The sequence below is a fragment of the Caloenas nicobarica genome, chromosome 28 (genome assembly GCF_036013445.1).
Source record: "Caloenas nicobarica isolate bCalNic1 chromosome 28, bCalNic1.hap1, whole genome shotgun sequence".
Lineage (NCBI taxonomy): Eukaryota > Metazoa > Chordata > Aves > Columbiformes > Columbidae > Caloenas > Caloenas nicobarica.
This window is the reverse complement of record NC_088272.1, coordinates 2,436,493-2,458,315: the sequence shown is the minus strand read 5'-3', so window position 1 is coordinate 2,458,315 and position 21,823 is coordinate 2,436,493. Positions and strand designations below refer to the sequence as shown.

Sequence of the window (21,823 nt, the reverse complement as noted above, 5' to 3'; positions counted from 1 at the left end):
CAGCCGGGCACTCAGACAGCGTCACCCTTCCCCAGCTGTGCAGCCACCTCCCACACACCAACATTGCCGGGCAGCTGCTCTCAGCCCCTGTGCTCTGCAGAGGGAACTGGAGCTCTGGCTGCACAGGAGCTGCTTCATGCCTTGGAGCCCCCGGCCCTGAGGGCAGAGGCTTTGCTGGGTGGGAGAGGAGGCGAGGGGGCTGCTCACAGGAGGGATCTGCACTGCGGGGATCATACGGAGTTTTCTGTGTTCCCACTCCCATAACAATTCCGGGGTTAGTTTCCTCACCTTTCTGATCATTTCCCTGCTGCTTGGAGATTTTCCTCCTGGGAGGTGTTTCCCTGTCCATGTCTCTTCCCTGTCAGCACTCACAGGCCCCATCCCATGCTCTGTGCCCTCACCCTGGCCCTACAGATCCTGCCTGTTTGCAGGGCACTGCCTGGGGGCATCTTCCTGTTTGCGGGCTGGAAAACAGGACAGGTCAGACTAAGGCTGACGGGTCCAACAAAGGTGATGCAGGTGCTGTCCAGAGGCAGAGGAGTGGCCGAAGGGATGTTATGAGGCTTCTGGCAGACACACTGATCAGAGTTGCAGTTCAGCACTATCAGTGACTTGTTTAAGCATGAGAGCTCATTTTTATTTCATGCTTTCCTGCACCTCCCAACCCTCGGGATAGGAAACTGAAAAGGCAGGCTCAGGAAAGCTCCTTATCTGGCTGGTAATCCTTACATTGGTCTTCTCCTTGCGGCATCCACTTGAAAAAATCCTGGGGGTGATCTGGAGCTGTGAGCAGCCCTGACCCACACAGCACGCTCTCCACAGCAGAAGCACCTTTCCTGCCTTGATAGGGGTGGCTCCTTCCCCCCACAGCTTCTCCCCACAGCACTGTGGGGATCTCCCTGGGCAGGCGGCAGAGTCCCTGCCCCGGCACAGCCCTGGGGTGCAGGGACCCTGCTCTGCAGGACAGCCCTGGGCACCCCTGGGTGCTCACCCGCCTTCACAGCTGTTCAACATTGCCTGACAAGAGCCCCCTCCATACAGATCCCACAAGCTGTGCCTGTGCGAACTTTAGGAGATGCCACCAGGAGCTGCAGCTGCATTGCCCTGCACCCAGAGACTTACCGGGTCAAGGGCTGCAAAGATTTCTCCTCCAGTGAGCTCTCAGTCATCCTCCCCATCCTGACCACCTTTCATCTCCCTCTGCCTTGCTCGTCTCCCTGAGATCCCCAGGCAGAGCCCTCAGCCCTGCTGCGCTTTGCAGAGGAGCTGCTCCTGGGCAGAGCTGTCTCTCTGCAGCGCTGCCGCTTGCCATGAGCTCCCTCTGTCCCAGGAGCCCAGCCCAGCTCAGCAGCACAGGAGCAGCCCAAGGTGCTTTAATGAACCCTCTGGTGGGTTTGCTGCTGAGTCCATGAACTTCAGACCCTGGAGGAAGCTGAAGAAACCTCTCACAAAGTCCAAGTCAGATTCAAACTCCAAAGTTTCTTGTAATGTTAATGGGTCCCACTGAGGAACACTAGTGATGAACTGACCCCAGGGTCTGGTTAGAGAAGAAAACTGGTGACAGTGATGACAGGTCAGGACAAGCAAGGTGAAGGTCTCTCTGATGCTGAATAAACCTGGATGTGTTTCATTAACCAAAGGGCCAAGCCCTGACCCCCAGCCCTGGGAAGGCAGATCCTGTCCCTCCCACGTTGCCCAGGGCCCTTCCTGGGACAGTGTGATGTGGGGCTGTGCAAGGCCAAGGGCAGGACTATGGTCCCACACCTCCCAGGTTCCTGGCTGGGGACAAGGAGGCCATGAGGCCCCTGTGCTGTAAGGACAAGGTGTCTCCTCACAGGCATCAGAGCTGGAGACAACAGCCACAGCCAAGGGGAGAAGGAGCTCCAGCTGTTAGTGTTTACATGCAGACGGTTTATCCTGATGAGAGCATCTATCCCAAGATAACATCACGAGGAGTTACAGGACACTACGAATATCACCTGCAGGGGAAAATTTGCTTTCTTGGGGGGCTAGTGCTCGTAATGCCAGAGGTCTGGACTTAGAGGGGAAGTTTCCTTTCATGTGGGACGGCAGCAGGAATGTGTGGAGCTCTGCCTGGGGACAGAGAATATCAGCTGAAAGTTGAGGAGTCAGCATGAGAGGGCAGAGCAACATGGGCAGTGTTGTGGAGAGTGCACATCAGCTACTGACTCACTGATGAGGAAGAGGAATTAGATGAGGCCTCCTTCAGACAAATGAAAGAAGCCTCATGTTTCCAGGGCCGTGTCCTCATGGCAAACCTAAGATATCCCAATATCTGCAAGGTACCAGTCATGCAGGAGGGTTTTGGAGCTCATGGACAACATCTTCCTGACACGGGTGGCTGAGGAGTCAGTGAGGTGAGGTGCCCTGTGGGACTTCACACTTACAAACCAGAAAGGGTTGGTCAGGGATGGAACAGTCAGAGATGAGAAAGGAGAGTTGAGGCTCCTGGAAGATGATAACAAGGCAAAGAGCAGGATTTCAGGAGAGCAGGCTTTGGCCTGCTGAGGGACCTACTTGGGTCCCATGGGATATGACCTTGGTGTTTGCAGCAATTTTTCTCTCACATTTCCTCTCTGCTCTCTCCCACCTGCTGTTGTGCAGTGGTTTTTACCCTTTCTCAAATACAATATCACAGAGGTGCTGCCAGCATCCCTGAGTGGCTCAGATTTGGCAAGGAGTGGGTCCATCTTGGAGCCAGCTCATATCGGCTCTGTCTGACATCAAACTCCTGTTGTCTTCTCAGAGAGGTGACAACTGTAGCACACCCACACTCACCCCAGTTCCAAGACTTTGCCATGTAAACCCGGTAGATGGTGACAATGTGTTGGGTGTTACAAATTACTTGATCACGGGGAAGAAATGGAAAAGATCTTCTGTTAGTAACCTGAGGAAGTCACAAGTCAATGAGCAGGTTCCTATGGGGAACTGTCATTGCCCTGACATTCACTGGCCAGCAAAGCGGCAGGTGCCAACGGTCCAGAGGATCTTGGGACAACTTCTTTACGTGGCTGCCTGCTGGGCCAACAAGGGTGATGCTCACCTGGATCTGGAACTGGGAGACAAAGAAGAGCTGGTGAGGGATGTGAACATCAGTGTCCACCTTGGCTGTGGTGACCAGGCAACAGTGGGATTCCAGGCACCAGGGGAAAGGGAGGAAGGCCAGCAGCAGAGCACAGGCTGGTGGGCTCCAGAGAAGAAGACAGGACATGCTGGGAGATGGTGGCCAATAAAGGTGGTGACATGGAAGTAGGTCTGAAGGGTGAAGGAGCTCAGGAAATCTGAGAAGCCTCACAGGACAGCCTGCTCCAAGCACAAGAATGATCTCTCCAAGTACCCATGAAAAGAAGACTTTACATCATGAGGCTGCTTGTCTGAACAGACGGAGCTCCAGGGCAAAAAGGCAGCACACAGAAGGTAAAAGCAGGGGAAGCTGTAAAGGAGGAATTTAGAAACCTTGTCCATGGATGTGGGGATGATGCCAAAGCTGCCCTGGACTTGATACCTGCAGGGGAGGCTGAGGGCAGCAAGATGAGCTGACGTTGCTTCCTTACAGTAAAAGAATTGACAGGGCGAACGTGGGCCTGCTGCTGAACTTCGTAAGAGTAGAATCAGACAGGACCGATGTACTTCATGGCTTCTTTGCCTCCATCTTCACCAGCAAGGTCTCCTGGGACTTTGTTCCTGAAGGCAGGAGTCTGGAGAACACCCAGGAGTGGATGGGGCTCAAGTCAGGAGTTACCTGAGCAAACTCAGACACCATTACAGAAAAGGAGATGCGTCACTTGACCGGCTCCCTGAACACAAGTATCGCTGTGCTGTGGCACCTGAGATTCCCAGGAACTCCCACCTCTGGGTCCAGAGGGGTGTGATTCCTCTTGAGGTGTCCTGGCCTGTCTCCTCGCTCAAGTGGTGTGCCAGGCACCCACTTTTCTGACACATTCAGTCTTTATCAGGAGATTCTCTAGATCAATATTTATTGGAGATTGTTGATACCAGCTGTTCTGGAAACGAGGGCATTGGGAGGGGGACGGAAATAGAAGAAATTTGACTTAATTAGTATTTGTTATGGAAATTCTCTCTGTTTGGCTACTGTTCTGAAATCTCTCTAATCATCCACACCAGACTTGACGCCTTTAGGCAAGTGCTGCAGAGAGCCTTGGCTTGTAAGCGCATTTTGGCTGTTAATGAGCCCTCTGCTGCCATGGTCCTGAACTGCAGCTACTGAAAGAATGAACAAACCTCTAATGAAGTGAAAGGCAGAAACGCACCCCAAGTTTCTGAGGGTGTTTGGGACCCCACGAGGGGCCATTGCTGACACAAGCAGTCCCTGTCCCTGGAGGCTGCTGAAGGAAAAGCCTGGAGACGACGGTCAGAGGTGGTAAAGGCGATGTGGAGGTGGCTCTGGTGCCCTGTCAGCCCTTCATGGTTGTTTAGCATCAGAATGGCCAAGCCCTGACCCCCAGGGCCTGGCAAAGGAGACCCTTTCAGTCAAATGTTTCTCAAGGCTCTGCCTGTGGTCACTGGGAGGGTATTTGTGGTTTGGGTGTGGGTTTGGTGCCAAGTGCTGTTGCTTTAACCACAGGGCTCTAGTTTTCTGAGGTTTTGGCAATGCCTGTGAGGTCCCCCAAGCCCATTCAGCTTCTTTCATAGACCTGCAATGGTCACCAATCACCTGAGCTGTCCCGGTCCCAAACTTGCTTGAATCCGCTCTTTGGATCCATGCCCCAGCACTGAAAGCACACGTTCCTTCTTCTGCTGCCCGAAAATAAAAAAGAAAAATCAATCTATTCCACATTAGCACGATCAGCCAATGGTCTTTAGGTCTTCTTCTTTAACACGTTTACTACTACGCATAGACCCGTCTCTTCCTGCACTCCCATGTGTCTCTCAGACCTTTCACTCTTGTCCTCCAGTAATGGGCCAACACTCCAGGAGGCTGGTGCTTCCTCCGGGCTCATGGATGATTCCTGAGGACCATCCAAGCATGGGCAGTGCAAGAGAGGAGCAGAGCAAGGTCAGCTCATGGGCCATGCCTGAGCACAGCCCCCCCAGCAGCAGCCATTCCCATCTCCCAGGCACAGCCATGCCCACAGCATGCAAATGTCACTGCCATATATGACTAGTCCAAGAGAAGCCTGCCTTCTTTCCAGGATCCCCCAAAGTCTTTCTCCTATTCCTCCTCCCCCCGCAGACATCAGCCACATCCCACTTGCAGGCTCAGACATGGTCGTAAGGATTTGCTGAAGTCATCAGCCACCACCCTTCTCTACCTCACATCCCCTGACCCTCCCACAGCACACATGGCCGCTCACTGCTGCTCAGGGCCTCTCACTCTTCAGAAGAGGCCTTGAGCTTCTTGCTTCTTCCTGGTGCTTATTATCATCTTCCTCCCTCCCTCCAGAGCTCATGGTGAGGTTTCTTGTCCATAACAGCACCTTTATGACCATGTTTTACTAAATGGGTGTCTTTTTGTGAGAATTTGTGCAGAAAGAGTAGTCTCAGGAAAAAAACAAATACATAAAAACTGATGCCAAGTGAAATGCCATGAAGACCTGATGAGTTACCCCCATTGCTGTGTCTCTCCTGGAAGGAGTCTGTCCCAAGAAGGGGATCCAGCTACTGCCACTCTCTGGAGAGGCACATGAGCAGTGTCCGTGCACCTGGGGAGGAACAGGGTGATTTTTGCCAGACCACCCTTCATCTGACCCACTTAGATATGTACTTATGGATGGGGTGTCATGCCTTATACTGCAAATACCTATTGTATTGGCCCTGCCAGTGGGGCTACCACAGATGCAGACTGCTGTGTTGCAGGTATTTATATGTAGGCAGATGAACCCTTTTCTATTTTTTTAATTATTATTATTTTTAATACTGACACTCTTAGGGAAATTACACAAAGACTTGAAAGATTATTGATGCCTTTTAACATGATTATCCACAGAAGGCCCGCCAGCTTTGCATCTCAAGAAAAGGGATGCCAGAGGGCAAGGGAAGGATGGCTTGGACTCTGTCCTGGCATCTGGAAACTGAAGTGTGCGCCCATCTCCCAACACCCGCCCTGCTCAGTGAAGGGTGTTAGAAACTCTGAAGTCACAGTCATGACAGGTATCTTATGTGTAACTGCAGACAGTGTTGTCCTGACAGCTCAGGATTGGAGCTTCCATCCCTGAAGGTATTGAAAAGATGTGTAGACATGGCGCTTAGGGATATGGTGTAATGGGTGGGCTTGGCAGTGTCGTATTTACGATTGGACTTTATGACCTTAAGGGTCTTTTCCAACCTAAATTATGATTTGAGTCAAAACCATTTCAATTCCCATCACCTCCAGCTTCCCCCGAGGTTGGCTGTTGTGTGGCACCACTCACCTGGCTCTCCAGGCAGGTTGGGCACTGGTTTGGTGCCTGCATTGGGAGTTTTCCCCTTTCTGGGGTAAAAGACCTTCGATGAGAGACAGTTGTAGAGATCTGAGTTGCAGAGATTTCAAGCAGTCATTTCAAAATCTGAGCAGGCTCAGTTTTGGAGCCAGCGAAAAATAGAGACAATCTCAAGGATGTTTCTGAAAAGTGGTACAATCACTAATAAGAATAACAGGGAGTTCCTTATTCCTGATGATGATGATGATGAACTAAAGTTTTTTAATTTCATTCCTATCAGTCATTCTTGCTTCTCAAAACAGCTGCTACATCTCAGTAGCTGTTGAGCAACCTGTTCTGTAAGGATGAACAAGGTGGGCATGAGGACAGCAGAACAGAACAACCTGGGTGGGGGCAAATGAAAAGGGATGCACAAGATGTGGTCAGGGCTGTTTGGGGGCACTTGTAAGGCAGCCCTGCACCTCATGTGAATTATTCCTGTGGCCAGGGAGAACTTGAAAGCCGTCCCTAAATTGAAAACATGAAGGGAATGAATGGACAGCATCATTCAGGCTGGATGGGACCTCGGGAGGTCTCTTGACCAACCTCCTGCTCAAAGCACGGTCGGACCAGATTACTCAGGGCTTTATCCAAACACATCTTGGTCACTTTCTGGGGTAGAGTGGATGTGCACTCCTGGGAAACAGCTTCCAGTGCTTGACTGTCCTCAGGATTGGAAAGTTTCTCCCTTTCTATAGCACCTTTCCAGGCCCAACCATCCAGATTATTTTTTACCCATCTACTTACACACTGACACAGACCATAATATCCTACCTTGGACACAAGAATATTGCAGGGGATGATGCTGAATGCCTTGCTGACTTCCAGGTAACAGACCACCACTGCTGTCCCCATATCCTGCAATCCTGTCTTTTCCTCACAGAAAGCAAAGAGGATGGACAGGCACAACCTGCCCTGGGTAAACCCTGTCACCTTCTCTTTCAGACACCCAGAAATGGGGTCCCAGTGGACATGTTCTGGGGCACAGCCCTTAGTTCCCCTGCTCACCCATTGGCCATTTTTGAAAAGTGCACCCAATGTGTGAGAGCTGCCAGTGGTCAGGGAGTCCCCCCAGTCTCCATGAGCTTTCCAAGAAGGTGGAGAGTGGCCTCACTGTGACATGGTCCTGCTGTCTCAGCTCCTGGGATGCTGCCCCTCCTGTCCCACAGACTGGAAAGGATTGTGTTGGTTCCAGTGACCCCTGACTTGATCCCCATCCACTGCTGGTTGTTCTGCCTCCAGTGACAGAGGCCTGGGAGACCTTGCTGGTGAAGATGGAGGACCAGAGACACAGAGAATATCACTTCTTTCCCTTATTAAATTCATCAGTAACTACAAGTCGTTTGTTTCTCCTTTAACTGTTCCTACAGTAGTAACAGCTCATTATAGGGCTCTTGAATTGACTTACAGATCTAGACTGAGTTTTGATCTGGACCATTGTTGTGCTTGGAGGCTGCTGTCCTTGCAGACCAGATGAACTAACTTCTGCCACCCTGCCTTGGCAGTTTATTCCATCCGTGTCACAGCTCTGTCTGCAACACTGACAGCTCCAGCTCAGCCAGTCAGGTCCCTGGCTGAGGCCATTGCCTCACATCTGGGCTGAACCACCCCAGCTGTGGCACCAGGAAACCTCTGAGTCGCCCCGTGGAAACCTGGTACCAAGTGTCCAAGAGCCCATGGGTGCAAAGGCTTTGCTTCAGAGCACAGACATGACATGGTCAAAAGATTGATGAACGTCTCTCTAGACCTGAGTGTATAAAAGCAGAATATAATGCCTAAATTCATTCAGATGAAGAGATTCCTCCCCTAGCTTGGAGAATTTAGATCCTTTGCTGTAATATTCCTGGTGTCCTGTCTAATGATGGGACAAGAAAAGATGATTCTCATACCAATTTATTTTCTAATAGAAAGAATACAATGCTGGTAAGAAGTGTCTCTGCAGAGGAGAGAGAATCAACATCACTGATTACTTCAGTTTGTTTCAAAGGATGTGCCCCCGGAGACCCAGGGACACCTGGAGAGGGCCCAGAGGGGACAGAGGAAGGGACATCATGGGCTGCTCCTGTGCTGCTGAGCTGGGCTGGGCTCCTGGGACACAGGGAGCTCATGGCAAGCGGCAGCGCTGCAGAGAGACAGCTCTGCCCAGGAGCAGCTCCTGTGCAAAGCGCAGCAGGGCTGAGGGCTCTGCCTGCAGCACCGAGGGGAGAGGAGTCAGGCACAGAGAGGGAAAATGCAGTCTGGGATGGTGAGACAGCTGAGAGCTCACTGGAGGTGAAATCTTAACAGTCCTTAACACAGTAAGTCTCTGGGTGCAGGCTGGTGCAGATGAGGATCCTGCAATTATCTCCCAGAGCTGGCACATCCCATGGCTGGTGTGGAGGAGAAGGATCTGCCTTCTCCCAGCTGCAGGGTGTGAAGCTGGGTGAGCACCCAGGGGTGCCCAGGGCTGTCCTGCAGAGCAGGGTCCCTGCAGGGACTCTGCTGCCTGCCAGAGTCGGCGCTCAGCCTGACCGGGGAGATCCCAACAACATTGAGGGGAGAAGCTGTGGGTGGAAGGAGTGACCCCCAGCAGATCAGGGTCCTTCTGCTGTTGAGAGGGAGCTGCGTGGTTCAGGACAGCTCACCGCTCCAGCTCAACCCCAGGACATTTGCAGATGTTCCTTCTGAAGGACACTGAGGAAGCATTTATCTGATAGGGATGATTTTAAGTTTTGAGTTTTTTCCACTCTTGGTTGGCTGGGTGGGCAGTGGGACATGGGAATTTATTTCTCTGCCCTGGAGAAGGTGCTGAGACCCCAGTTCTCGTTAGGACTTGTCAGAGCTTCTCCTGAGCCCCTGTGCACACAGAGCTGCCCCTGGGCAGTGCCCGGTGCCAGGAGGTGTGAGCAGGACAGAGCTGAGCATGGGGGACGGGCTCTGTGACACTGACAGGGAGCAGACCCAGGGACACAGAAACAGCTCCCAGCAGGGACAGCTCCAGGCAGCAGAGACATGGGCAGGGAGAGGGAGCTACGACCAGAAATGCTGGGGAGGGGATTCGGGAACCCCCCTGCCATCCCCTGCAGTGCAGACCCATTTCCCAGTGCAACCCCCTGGTCTCCTCTCATCCCCAGCAGAGCCTCTGCCCCAAAGCCATGGGGTCCAGGTAACGAGTCTCCACCTCAGCAGCTGGACCTACAGGTGAAGGGTTTCTGGAACGTGGTACACAAAAAAGGTGCTAAAAGTACTTGCTGTACAGTGTCATCATGTGAGTGGCAGCAGCACAGCCAGGTAAGGAGAAGGTTTCACATCATGCCCGTCTGCCTTTCTGTCCTTGCTTTATTTTTCAGGAGCACTGCAGTGCTCTTCCCTATTTCTCCACCTGTCCCTGGTGCTCTGACTTTCTGGACTTGGGGTGGGAATGTGGGTCCATTTCAGTTCTGACACCAACCCAGGGGGTCTTGCCCCAAAGGTGCATTCATGGAAACTAGGTGCCCAAGCTGCATTTTAAGCTGTGATGACCCATGTTTGTCATTTGGTGGAAAAGGAGAATTAGCTGACACATGCCTCCATCAGGGATGAGGTTTTTCATGAGAAATGGCATGTTAATTTTGCTCAGAGAAGTCTCCTCTAACTTGTCTGGGCAGGAACAACCCCAGGTTCCAGTACAGGTTGGGGAATGACCTATTAGAGAGCAGTGTAGGGGAAAGGGACCTGGGGGTGGACAGCAGGATGACCATGAGCCAGCACTGTGCCCTTGTGGCCAAGAAGGCCAATGGCATCCTGGGGTGTGTTAGAAGGGAGGTGGTTAGTAGGTCGAGAGAGGTTCTCCTTCCCCTCTACTCTGCCCTGGTGAGACCTCATCTGGAATATTGTGTCCAGTTCTGGGCCCCTCAGTTCAAGAAGGACAGGGAACTGCTGGAGAGAGTCCAGCGCAGGGCCATGAAGATGATTAAGGGAGTGGAGCATCTCCCTTATGAGGAAAGGCTGAGGGAGCTGGGGCTCTTTAGCTTGGAGAAGAGGAGACTGAGGGGTGACCTCATCAATGTTTATAAATATATAAAGGGTGGGTGTCACGAGGATGGAGCCAGGCTCTTCTCGGTGACAACCAACAGTAAGACAAGGGGTAATGGGTTCAAGCTGGAACACAAGAGGTTCCACTTAAATTTGAGAAGCAACTTCTTCTCAGTGAGGGTGATGGAACACTGGAACAGGCTGCCCAGGGAGGTTGTGGATTCTCCTTCTCTGGAGACATTCAAAACCCGCCTGGACGCCTTCCTGTGTAACCTCACCTAGGTGTTCCTGCTCCGGCAGGGGGATTGGACTAGATGATCTTTCGAGGTCCCTTCCAATCTCTAACATTCTGTGATTCTGTGATTCTGTGATTGTCACTGTCTTTTCCTCCTATGACAGGTCCTCATGTTCACAGGCGGAGCAAATGTCCAACAGCAGCTCCATCACCCAGTTCCTCCTCCTGGCGTTCACAGACACACGGGAGCTGCAGCTCTTGCACTTCTGGCTCTTCCTGGGCATCTACCTGGCTGCCCTCCTGGGCAACGGCCTCATCATCACCACCATAGCCTGTGACCAGCACCTCCACACCCCCATGTACTTCTTCCTGCTCAACCTCGCCCTCCTTGACCTCGGCTCCATCTCCAGCATTGTCCCCAAATCCATGGCAAATTCTTTATGGGACACCAGGGACATCTCATACTCGGGATGTGCTGCACAGCTCTTTTCGTTTGCCTTCTTGATAGTAGCGGAGTATGCTATGCTCACCATCATGTCCTACGACCGCTATGTTGCCATCTGCAAACCCCTGCACTACGGGACCCTCCTGGGCAGCAGAGCTTGTGTCCACATGGCAGCAGCTGCCTGGGCCACTGGGTTTCTCGTTGCTCTGCTGCACACGGCCAATACATTTTCACTGCCACTCTGCAAGGGCAATGCCCTGGACCAGTTCTTCTGTGAAATCCCCCAGATCCTCAAGCTCTCCTGCTCAAACTCGTACCTCAGCGAACTTGGGCTTCTTGTGGTTACTCTCTTAGTAGTATTTGGGTGTTTTATTTTCATTCTTTTCTCCTATGTGCAGATCTTGAGGGCCGTGCTGAGGATCCCCTCTGAGCAGGGACGGCACAAAGCCTTTGCCACGTGCCTCCCTCACCTGGCCGTGGTCTCCCTGTTTGTCAGCACTGTTATGATTGCCTATCTGAAGTCGCCTTCCATCTCCTTCCCAAGCCTTGGACCTGGTGGTGTCTGTTCTGTACTCAGTGGTGCCTCCAGCAGTGAACCCCCTCATCTACAGCATGAGGAACCAGGAGCTGAAAGTGGCACTGAAGAAGCTGATTCGATCATTTTTCTGTCAGCAGCAATAAGTTACCCATGTCTCTTCAGAAGTGACTTCCAGCTCATCTCAGGAACCTCCTGGGCATTGAGCATTTTAACTGTGATAGCCATGTTTGTCAAGGAATTTCCTCACCCATGGCACTTCTCCAGAGCCATGACTCAGAGGCCTGTCTACCTGTTTCTGGGACCCTGGTACAGCTGGTGTCCTGTGTCACATCTCTGTAACACAGGGTGTTTCAAAAGGATGGACCCATTTTGAAATCACTGTATCTCTGAAATTGGGGCCATCTTTTTGAAACACCCCGTAAAAGGGGATTTCCTCAGTTTCAGTATTTGGAGCTTGGGCTCTTCTTCCAAAGCTGTGGTCAGCCTGAATACATTTCCCCCACAAGGCCATGCTGCTGTGCTTGGGTTTTTCATGGGCTCAGGGGAGGACACGGGGCAACATGTTACGTCATGGTGCTGGTTCGAGTGTTCATCTGTGGGTGCCCAGTGTTCCTGGAGATGGTGAAGGACCTTCAGTGATCTGCCTTGGACTGCCTCGCTGTGGTTGTCAGGCACCACAGCCTGCTCCCAGTGCTCTGTGCTTCAACAGGGGAATAAATGACCCACAGAAACCTATTTCTGCATTCCCCAGCTCAGGGCAGGCTGCTCTGTCACTGCAGTAGCAGGAGCAGCATGAAGAGCTCCTGGGCCTGGGGTCTTGTGCTGGTGAGAGGGGCTGGCACAGGAGGGCTGCCAGCAATGGGTGTAAAGGATCTCTTGAAAACAAGAGCAGGGGACAAAGCGGGACTGGCCTTGCTTCCATCATGCCATGGCTGGCTGATAAGGAGGCTGATCCTTCATGCGGTCCCAATCCATCCATCCATCCAGCCATCCATCCATCCATCTCAGTATTCCATCTGGGTGAGCTCCCCAACCATGTTTCTCATCCCAATGAGATCATAGAATCATTTAGGTTGGAAGAGACCCTCAAGATCACCGAGTCCAACCATGAACCCAACTCTGGCACTAAACCATGTCCCTAAGAACCTCATCTATATGTCTTTTAATAACCTCCAGGGATGGTGACTGAAACAATACTTGGGCAGCCTGTTCCAATGCCTCACAAACTCTTCCACGAAGAAATCTTTCCTAATATCCAAACTGAATCTTCCCGGGTGCCACTTCAGGCTGTTTCTTCTCCTTCTACCACTTGCCACATGGGAGAACAGACCAACATCCTCCATGTGACAACCTCGTTTCAGGTAGTTGTAGACAGCGAAAAGGTCTCCCCTCAGCCTTCTTTTCTCCAGGCTAAACAGCCCCAGCTCCCTCAACCGCGCTCCATCTGACTTTTTTTCCAGACCCCACCCCAGCTTTGTTGCCCTTCTCTGAACTCACTCCAGCACCTCAAGGTCTTTCTTGTAGGGAGGGGCCCAAAACTCAACACAGGGTTTGAGATGCGGCCTCACCAGTGCCAAGAACAGAGGGATGATCACTTGACTGGTCCTGCTGGCCATGCTATTCTTGATGCATGCCAGGATGCTGGTGGCCTTCTTGGCCACCTGGGCACACGCTGGCTCATGTTCAGTCACTGTCCATCAACACCCCCAGGTCCTTTTCTGTTTGGCAGATTTCCTGCCGCTCTTCCCTGAGCCTGTAGCGTTGCATGGGGCTGTTGTGACCCAACTGCAGGACCCAGCACTCGGCATGAAATTGAACAAGTCCAAGTGCTGGATTGTTCACCTGGGATAGAGTAACACAGAGTGCAAGTGTAGATTGGGAGAGAGTGGCTGGAGAGCAGCCCTGCAGAAAGGGATCTGGTGTGATGGTTGGCCACAGGGTCAACAGGAGGCAACACTGTCCCCCAGCAGCCAAGATGGTAAACCGCATCCTGGGGTGCATCAAACACAGCACGGCCATGTGGTCAAAAGAGGTGACTATGCTGCTGTATTCAGCGTTGGTGCGGCCTCACCTTGAGTGCTGTGTGCAGTTCTGGGACCCATATGTTATTACAACAAGGATATGAAGGTCCTTGAATTCATCCAGAGGAGAGTAACAAACCTGGTGAAAGGGTTGGAAGGATTGTCCTCTGAGGAGCGGCTGAGGACTTTGGGCTTCTCTAGTTTGGAGAAAAGGAGGCTGAGGGGCGACCTCGTTGCTCTCTACAGCTTCCTGAGGAGGGGACACGGACAGGGAGGTGCTGAGATCTTCTCCCTGGTGTCCAGCGATAGGACACAAGGGAATGGTTCAAAGCTTGGCCAGGGGAGGTTTAGACTGGATATTAGGAAACATCTCTTTATCAAGGCTGGTCAAACACTGGAACAGGCTTCCTAGAGAGGTGGTCAATGCCCCAAGCCTGTCAGTGTTTAAGAGGCCTTTGGACAATGCCCTTGATAACATGATTTATTTTTTGGTCAGCCCTGAATGTGTCAGGTATTTGAACTAGGTGATCGTTGTAGGTCCCTTCCAACTGAACTCTTCTAGTCTAGCCCAGTCTATTTTATGTATATACCTGTTCAGGGTGGATTCTTCCAGCAGCGGGGCTCAAACACTCAGTCTGCTCAGTAGCCTCCCCAGGACACCGGCCTTGCCAGTTGCAGACACCAGGACACATGAGCCCCCAGGGCCGCAGCCCCATTCCAGATACTGGTACAGATCCCCCCCAGTCACACACACGTGTGCACACCCTCTTATGTCCAGTCACTCTGGTCTCTCAGTTGCTGGCACCAATGACATACAGGCTGTCTGACCCCCTGGTCCTGCTCCAGTTGCTACACTCACATCCCCACGCTCACACATTCACACAGAGAAGAGATTTGCTCACACAGCAAAGATTTAGAAATTAAGTTTAATGAGAAGACAGGACAGACTGCACTGGTTGGGGTCCTTCCCCAAACTTCCCATGGTAAGTCCTGTGTAATCCAAAGATGCTCTTCCCCTGCATCCCACCATGTGTCCTGCACCCCTAGGCAACAATCCCGTTAGTCTAAATGGTGATCCAGAGAGCTGCTCTCAGTGGCTCCTCTTGATGGGCTTCACACCTGGACAATGAGGCTGATGGCTCTCCCAGGGCAGCCTTGGGACAAGATGTTCATTCCCCAGAGCCTGTAATTTGGGTTCCCACTTGCCAATGAGCCTCTGTGCTCTTCTTGGTTTTGGAGATGGGCTCCTGATGAGCCGGTGGCTCCCCAGTGATGGCACTGGGAGCAGCCTGGGCAGGGTATTAACTGGCTTGCTCATCCTGCCATTGTTAGTGCCTTCTTTGTGTGTGCAGAGGAGCTTTTTATCACTTAACACAATGCAACGAGATAGGACAAGAAGAAACGGCCTCAAGTTGCACCAGGGGAGGTTTAGATTGGCTATTAGGAAAAAATTCTTCCTGGAAAGGGTTGTTGGGCATTGGAACAGGCTGCCCAGGGCAGTGGGGAAGTCACCATTCCTGAAGGTGTTTAAAAGCTGTTTAGACAATTTTCTTAGGTGTAGTCAATGTCAAAGTGACCTAGTGATTCCTGTTGCTAGCTAAATGAGCTGGCAGCTGGCTCATGTTATTGATAAGGATGTTCTGAGTCTCTTTGAGGAAACCAGATGTACAGAAAAACAGGAACAAGAACAGATAAATCGTGGACTGAAGGACAAGAGGATGACCAAGTGGGGGAGATAACAGAAACGTCAGCAAAAACCAGAAGGACAGTGATTTTTTGTCTACAAGGACCCCTGAATTCAGATAAAGGACAAACTGAGGAAGAGGAGAGCCTTCATCCTGGCGACCACCAGATGGGGAGAGAAGACCCTGACACTACGACAGAGCATGCGTATCTATTAGTATGAATATGTATTAGTAGGTGGGATAATTCCCCAAAATAGAGAATTGTAATCACAAAGGGGGGGTATATAATGACCACTAAAAACTTTGTTAGGTGTGCGTGTAGGTGGAACGCAGATTCCCCACGCACCCAGCGCTGCTTTGCTTAAGTCTACTACAATAAACCTCTCTTGAGCATGGACTCTGTCTGTGTCGAGTGAGTTTATCTATCACATTAGGGACATGGTTTAGTGCTAGAATTGGGTTATGGTTGGATTCGATGATCCTGAGGGTCTCTTCCAACTGAAAGGGTTCTGTGATTCTATCAATCTCCTGAGGTATCTCTGTCTGGAGGTTACATACCTATGCATTGGTATTATTTAACATATGATAGCAGATCACGGGAATTGCTGTCCAGAAATGCCTCATGATTAGGGGAAAAGCTGTGTTCTTGTACGGGCAACGGCTTCATTCAGGGCCAGTATCACAGCCTTGTTTCTAAGACTGTAGATGAATGGATTTAAGAATGGGTACAGGATGGTGTTCAGCAACGCTACAAAGCTGTTCGTCTCCAAGGAAATATATTCTGAAGGACATGCATAGAGAACAATACAGCTCCCATATGCAATTGCCAAGGTGGTGAGATGGGACGAACATGTAGAAAAAGCTTTTTTCCTCCCAGAGGCTGCTGGAAGATGTAGAATACAGAAAAGGATGCACAGGTAAAATGTCAGAGTTAAACATAAGGAACCCAGAATGACAAATGATATGAAAACAGAGTCTATTTTCCAAAGCAGGCTGGTGTCAGAGCAGGACAGTTTGAATAAGGGGGAGTTGTCACAGAAAAAGTGGTGGATCTCATTTGAGCCACAGAAAGTCAGCTGGGAGAGGATGACCAGGCGGTAACTGAAGAGTGTGAAGCCTGTGACCCAAGTAGCAACAACCAGGTGGATGCAGAGCTGAGGCTTCATGATGGCAGCATAATGCAAAGGTTGGCAGATGGCAACATAGCGGTCAAAGGACATGACAACAAGTAGAACAAACTCTGTACAGCCCAGGGCAAAATAGAAATAGGATTGGGCAAAGCAGCTGCTTAGTGAGATTGTTCTCCTCCCAGAACCCAGGATCACAACCAACTTGATGCTTGTGGAGGATGTAAACCAGATTTCCAGGAAGGCCAGATTGCCAATGAAAAAGTACATGGGGGTTTGAAGGCGGTGATCCGCATACACGAGGAAAATGATGGTGGCGTTCCCCATCACTGTTGTCAGGTAAATGAGCAGAAACACTAGAGAGAGTAAGAGCTGCAGTCTTTGATCAAGCCCTGAGAAACCCTCTAGGATGAACTCAGTAACTGTAGTTTCATTTTCTGGTCCCATGTTGAATTTCGGTTCATCATGCCGAGAAAGGAACATGGCAAAAAACAAGTGTGATAATTCCACAGTCTGGGTGAAGGGCTCTCCAAAACTCTCTGCTTCTTTCCTTTCTTGCAGTCTTCCTATAGTACACAGATAGAGGACTTCAACCACTTCTCATACCCTGGTATTTCTGCATCAAATTTCATTTGGAGTTCTGAGAATTTGTTGTCTTCTTTCTATATTTTTCAAACACTCAGAAAGAATTTTTCCTTCAAAACAGAGAATTTTGAAGTCTGTTAGCTATTTTATCCCATTCCTGGCAAATTCCAAATGCACACAGGTCTTTTCCAAACATCTGTCACACCTATGTGCCTAAGTCATCTCTTTTATTGTGCAAATGCCGAAGTATTACATCAAGTCAAGTCAAATCAAATCAAATCAAATCAAATCTAATGTATGCTGAAAGCTTTTCTTTCTATTTTTCAGTACTTGCCTTTTTGGTCTAGGAATCCTTGAGTATCTATTGATTTCAGAATAAGCATATCAAGCATCTCTTTCGTAATCCCGTGCTTTCTTCCACAGCTTTGTGCTCTCTGTTTCTTCAGGAAAGGGGAGGGGAGGGCAGAATAGGGACCAAATATAACTCATCTTCTTTAGTTATGGTTCCACCCGGTCTCATCTGACATCCATCTGCACCGAAATGCAGTTACTTCCAAACAGTTGCTCATCGCTATTACCATCAAATATCCTGATCTAAACACAGACCAGGAGAATAGTGACTGGAAGAGATCTGTAACTTTTCTTTTGTGTGCCAGCTATAGGTTGGGAGGACCCAGCCTTGAGAGTTTTCTCCTCTCTCCATTGATTACACAGGGAGCCTTGGGAAAACAAATTCTCACAGGCACCTGTTGTGAAGCAGGTGAAACTCACTATTCAAGTCTCAAATCTCCGATTCCTTAAGTTATTTTGTTTTTAAAATCAAACTACACATGTAGGAGAAAGAAGGACAAAAAATCCCACATATACAATAAAGACTGGTGTTTTCCCCTTCATCTTTCCATTTGTTTTCAGACATAGAAAGGAGTAGAGTGGACGGCTCTTGAAACAGAATAATTCAAAATGCAAGGGGAGAAGAGGGAGAGGAGGAGATGGTGGGTTTGAGGCGGTGAAACAAAGTTGTGCGGGTGTGCAAGCAGAGCTCTTCAGTCATTAGTCACCTGGGTGCTCCAAGGACTTTCCCATCTCATTGTCCACAGAGACAACAGCAGAAACTGGTCTGAGACAACAGATCAACTTGAAACCAAGTGATTGAGTTCAGTCAACCTCCTTCAATATCAACAACCTCCAAAATAAGCAAAAATTAGTCACCTTCAAATTAAATGTTGGCCTGACTTGTGTGGGATTTCTCCAGGTGGGATTCCAGACAGTGCTGGAGACGGGCAGATCCTGCTGTGCCTGGGCCTGTTTCCTGTGCATACAGGTAGTTATTAACATCCTGGGTGAAGAACCTGACTGTTTCAGAGATCTCTGTAGCAGTTTCTCATGCGAAGCTGAATAAAATTGAGTAACGGTAATTACTTAACTTGCTTGCACATGCCAGAGAGGATGTGCAGGACAACAGGCTGGCCAATTATAAGAACTCAGCAGAACTGTTGTACGGGGAGCCTCACTTGATCCAGTTGAAGACACTCTTGCAAAGATCCTTGCACGGGAGTCTCTCCCAATCTATGGGATTCCATAATTCAATGAATCTTTTCCTCAGAGAGCTCTTCAAAGAATAGGCAAGGAAGTAAAAGAGACAGAGGGAAAGAATTAGAGATACAAAATGTGCCAATACAAATTGAGAAGATCCTCTGAACAGTGTTTCCCAACTCAAACCATTGATAGGCAATGTATTTTGGGAAATGGCTGCATAAAAACATTCCCATAGAGATACAGTGTTTAATTAGCTTGCTGACACTTGCCCATGGTAGTCTCAAAACAAACAAACAAACTGACTATGAAGACTTTCACAGAAATTAGTTTAAAAATACTAGCAGTTGTGGAAAGGAAGACTTTTTCAGCTATTACACTGAAGTCTTTTCTGCAGAGGGATCAACTATTCCCTAAAGTCTCCGTTCAGGGGTTGATTCAGTTGTTTGCACAGAGGTGGCCACTACCACCAACATACCCTGGGGCAGCTGAAGCACCATGTGGGACTGGGAAAAGTCTCCCAGGACCTATGGGAGCTGTTCTGGAGCACGAGCTGGTAGGCATGAGCGGAGGTTGGGGACCTTAGGGGTGGTGCAGGGCTGCTGGGTGGGCTGAGCAGGGACCTCAGCAGCACAGCAGCCCATTGTGTCCCGTTGGCTGCTGCTGTGAGGTCACTTCTGTCACAGGAACTGACTGACCAGCAGCAGGAAGGCAAATACTCAGAGGTCATGAAGGCCATCAGAAAGCTGCTCCCAAGGTGATGACAGATTTGGGAAGGTCAAGGGGAACTGGGACAAGAGAGACTGGAGATGTGGTGGAGGAAAGAATGGCTTGGCCAACAGAGACGAGAGATTTGGAGGGTTTCAGGTAATGGTGATGCTGCCGTGACATTGACTGTGAAAACATTCATGTTAGGCCCTTACCTGTGTTCTAAGCAGTAATCTTAAACTCTAACCTTAGCCCTAAATGCTAGTCCTCACCCTGACAGTAATGCACTACTTTAAACCCAAACCTCAAAATTTACCTCTAAGCCAAATCCCAAGCCCATAACCCCTTATTCTTAGTCTTACGCTTTTACTCATTTTAATCCCTAGCCTGTATCCCTACCCTTAAATTACCAGCCTTAACATTAGGCCTCATCACAACCCTAAAAAACCCCTTAACTCACAAAGCTAGCTCATACCCTTGACACTAACCACACACCTAAGCAGATTACTAGATGCCTAAATCCTAACCCAGAACAGCGAGCTCTAATCCTTAATCCCTGAATTGAACACCTCATCCCCAGAGCTCTCATTCCCATGCTCAACCCCCATCCCCTCCAACCCCTCTCCCTACCCAACTTCAGCAGTTTGGCCCCTTGGGGCAAGCCAGGGTTATCCTGGAGCAGCCACGGGGCATCTGAAGAGGGATGTGAGGTTACAGGTACCTGACCAGCTGTCAGGCCCAAGGAGGAGATGGGCAGGATTGCTGGGACCAGGTCTATGGTGCCTCAGGGACTCATGGGCCAGCAAGGGGCACACGGCTGTGAGGTCACTTCCACCTGAGTACCTGGTAGGCCAGCTTCAGGCACATGACTGGTCTATGTGCGTGTCCTTGAAGCTGTGCCTAAGGAATTGAAAAGCCACCAACATGCACGTAGCTTGAATGTTGTTTGCAAGGTCTCTGCTGCCGTAGCGCCTTGCAGGACTGGCATGGAGATGCACCTGGCAGTCAGAGAAAGACCACCAGCAGGTGCATGGGCTTGGAGGGTGACAATCGTTTTACTTTTATCTGCAGCAGGCACATGCCTTTAGTCTTGTCCAGCAAGCTGAAAGGCCAACAGCAGGTGTGTGGCTTGGAAGATCATGGTGAGGATACTTCTTTCTGGTCAGCTGAGAGACCACGAGCAGGCTGACGGGCTGGGTCAAAGACTTTAAGGGTGGATTCTGAGATCATGGAACTTTGCTTGATAATGGGAAAGAGCAGAAGAAAGAGAAAATCTGCTGCAAAGTGCGGCTTAGAATGTGGAGACAGGGCATGAGGAGATAAAAATGTCACTTGAGGGCTGCACTGTGGTGCAAGAGGTCACCCAGAGGGAGTCTGCGATCAGCCCATGGCTTTGTGTTTCACGGAACAGCCAGGGAGGGTGGAAAGATATCAGTGAAGTATGGAAATGCCATGGCGAGAGCAAGGTGGGGAAGAGATGGGTGTCTACAGCCATGGGGAGAGAGGGGCAGGTGTGGGACAGTGGTGGTGGAGATGGCCAAGGGCTCTGGTAGGGCTGGAAGGCACCCACAGAACAGAGATCTCTGTCCACTTGGCCATGGCAGTTGTCTCTGCCACAGACCTGCGAGGAGACACGTCCTCATGGCACAGGGGCCTCATTGCAGCCCCACAGGGAGGTGTCAGGCTGTTGTTCTTCACTCAGCATCACACCTACATCCCACTGCCCCAGGAAGAGCCACGCAGGAGGGACAGGATCTGCCTTGCCAGGGGCTGGGCTGAGGGCTTGGCCTTTCTGCCTCATAAATCGAACCAAAGGTTTTCTCAGCATCAGAACCGTCTGTACGTGACCTTTGCCTATCTGCCATCGTGGCCTCCAAGTATCTGCTCTAACCACTCCATCAGGAGAGTTTGTTGGCAATTGCCGTCAGTTGGGCCAAGTAACGCTCCCAGACACTTTGGCATTTGCTTCTGACTTTACGTCCTTGAGAGGTTTTTTCAGTCTCCTCTCAGTATCTGAGGTTCATGGACTCAGCACCAAATGCACCATGGGGCTCATAAAAGTGGAGAAAGCCCTAAGGATCCGTGTGTCTACCATGATTTTTGAAAAGTCTTCAAGACTTGTACAGCAGAGAGGTTTTAGAAGTCCAGTCGAAGATTTCTATAAGCATTTAATAATATTTATTTTCATATTTAAGGATTTTTTCATTACTTTTCAGTTTATGGAAGAGGTGATACCAGCATTTTCTAACTGATATTGATCCAGACTGTCTCCTAAGGAGGTCAGGACAGATTGGAAAAGTAGTCCCTTGAGGTCTGACACTGTGTGGACAACCTTGCTCCTCACCTCCCAACACCACTCTTTCTGTCATCGCACATCTGGGACTTACATCACTTTTCCTTACATCAGACTTCTCCACTGAAGGCTGCAACTGGATGTTCAAGCCCCATTCCACAAATTTCCACCTGCTCTCATTAGAGAACTGGCTGCAAACAGGCACAAAAAGGTTTTGCTT

The 21,823-nt window shown here is 50.2% G+C and overlaps 2 protein-coding genes across 2 annotated transcripts; one reads left to right on the top strand and one right to left on the bottom strand.

The window, feature by feature from the left end:
• The first annotated feature begins 10,857 nt into the window (after positions 1-10,857).
• On the top strand, positions 10,858-11,794 carry LOC135999362 (olfactory receptor 14J1-like). Its single transcript, XM_065652919.1, has 2 exons — positions 10,858-11,260; positions 11,658-11,794. Exons 1-2 carry the CDS (start codon positions 10,858-10,860, stop codon positions 11,792-11,794), a joined length of 540 nt encoding a protein of 179 aa, XP_065508991.1.
• A 4,189-nt stretch (positions 11,795-15,983) lies between these two features.
• Positions 15,984-19,102, bottom strand: LOC135999488 (olfactory receptor 6E1-like). The gene is made up of 2 exons (XM_065653058.1): positions 19,081-19,102; positions 15,984-16,921 (listed from the first exon to the last, which is right to left on the bottom strand). Exons 1-2 carry the CDS (start codon positions 19,100-19,102, stop codon positions 15,984-15,986), a joined length of 960 nt encoding a protein of 319 aa, XP_065509130.1.
• Between the last annotated feature and the right edge of the window lie 2,721 nt (positions 19,103-21,823).

Coding starts and splice junctions, on each gene's coding strand:
- LOC135999362 (XM_065652919.1), top strand. CDS start 10,858: ATGTCCAACAGCAGCTCCATCACCCAGTTCCTCCTCCTGGCGTTCACA. Junction 11,261..11,657: donor GCACTACGGGACCCTCCTGG/GCAGCAGAGCTT, acceptor CTCCTTCCCAAG/CCTTGGACCTGGTGGTGTCT.
- LOC135999488 (XM_065653058.1), bottom strand. CDS start 19,102: ATGGTGCTTCAGCTGCCCCAGG. Junction 16,922..19,080: donor GGTGCTTCAGCTGCCCCAGG/GTATGTTGGTGG, acceptor ACATGGGACCAG/AAAATGAAACTACAGTTACT.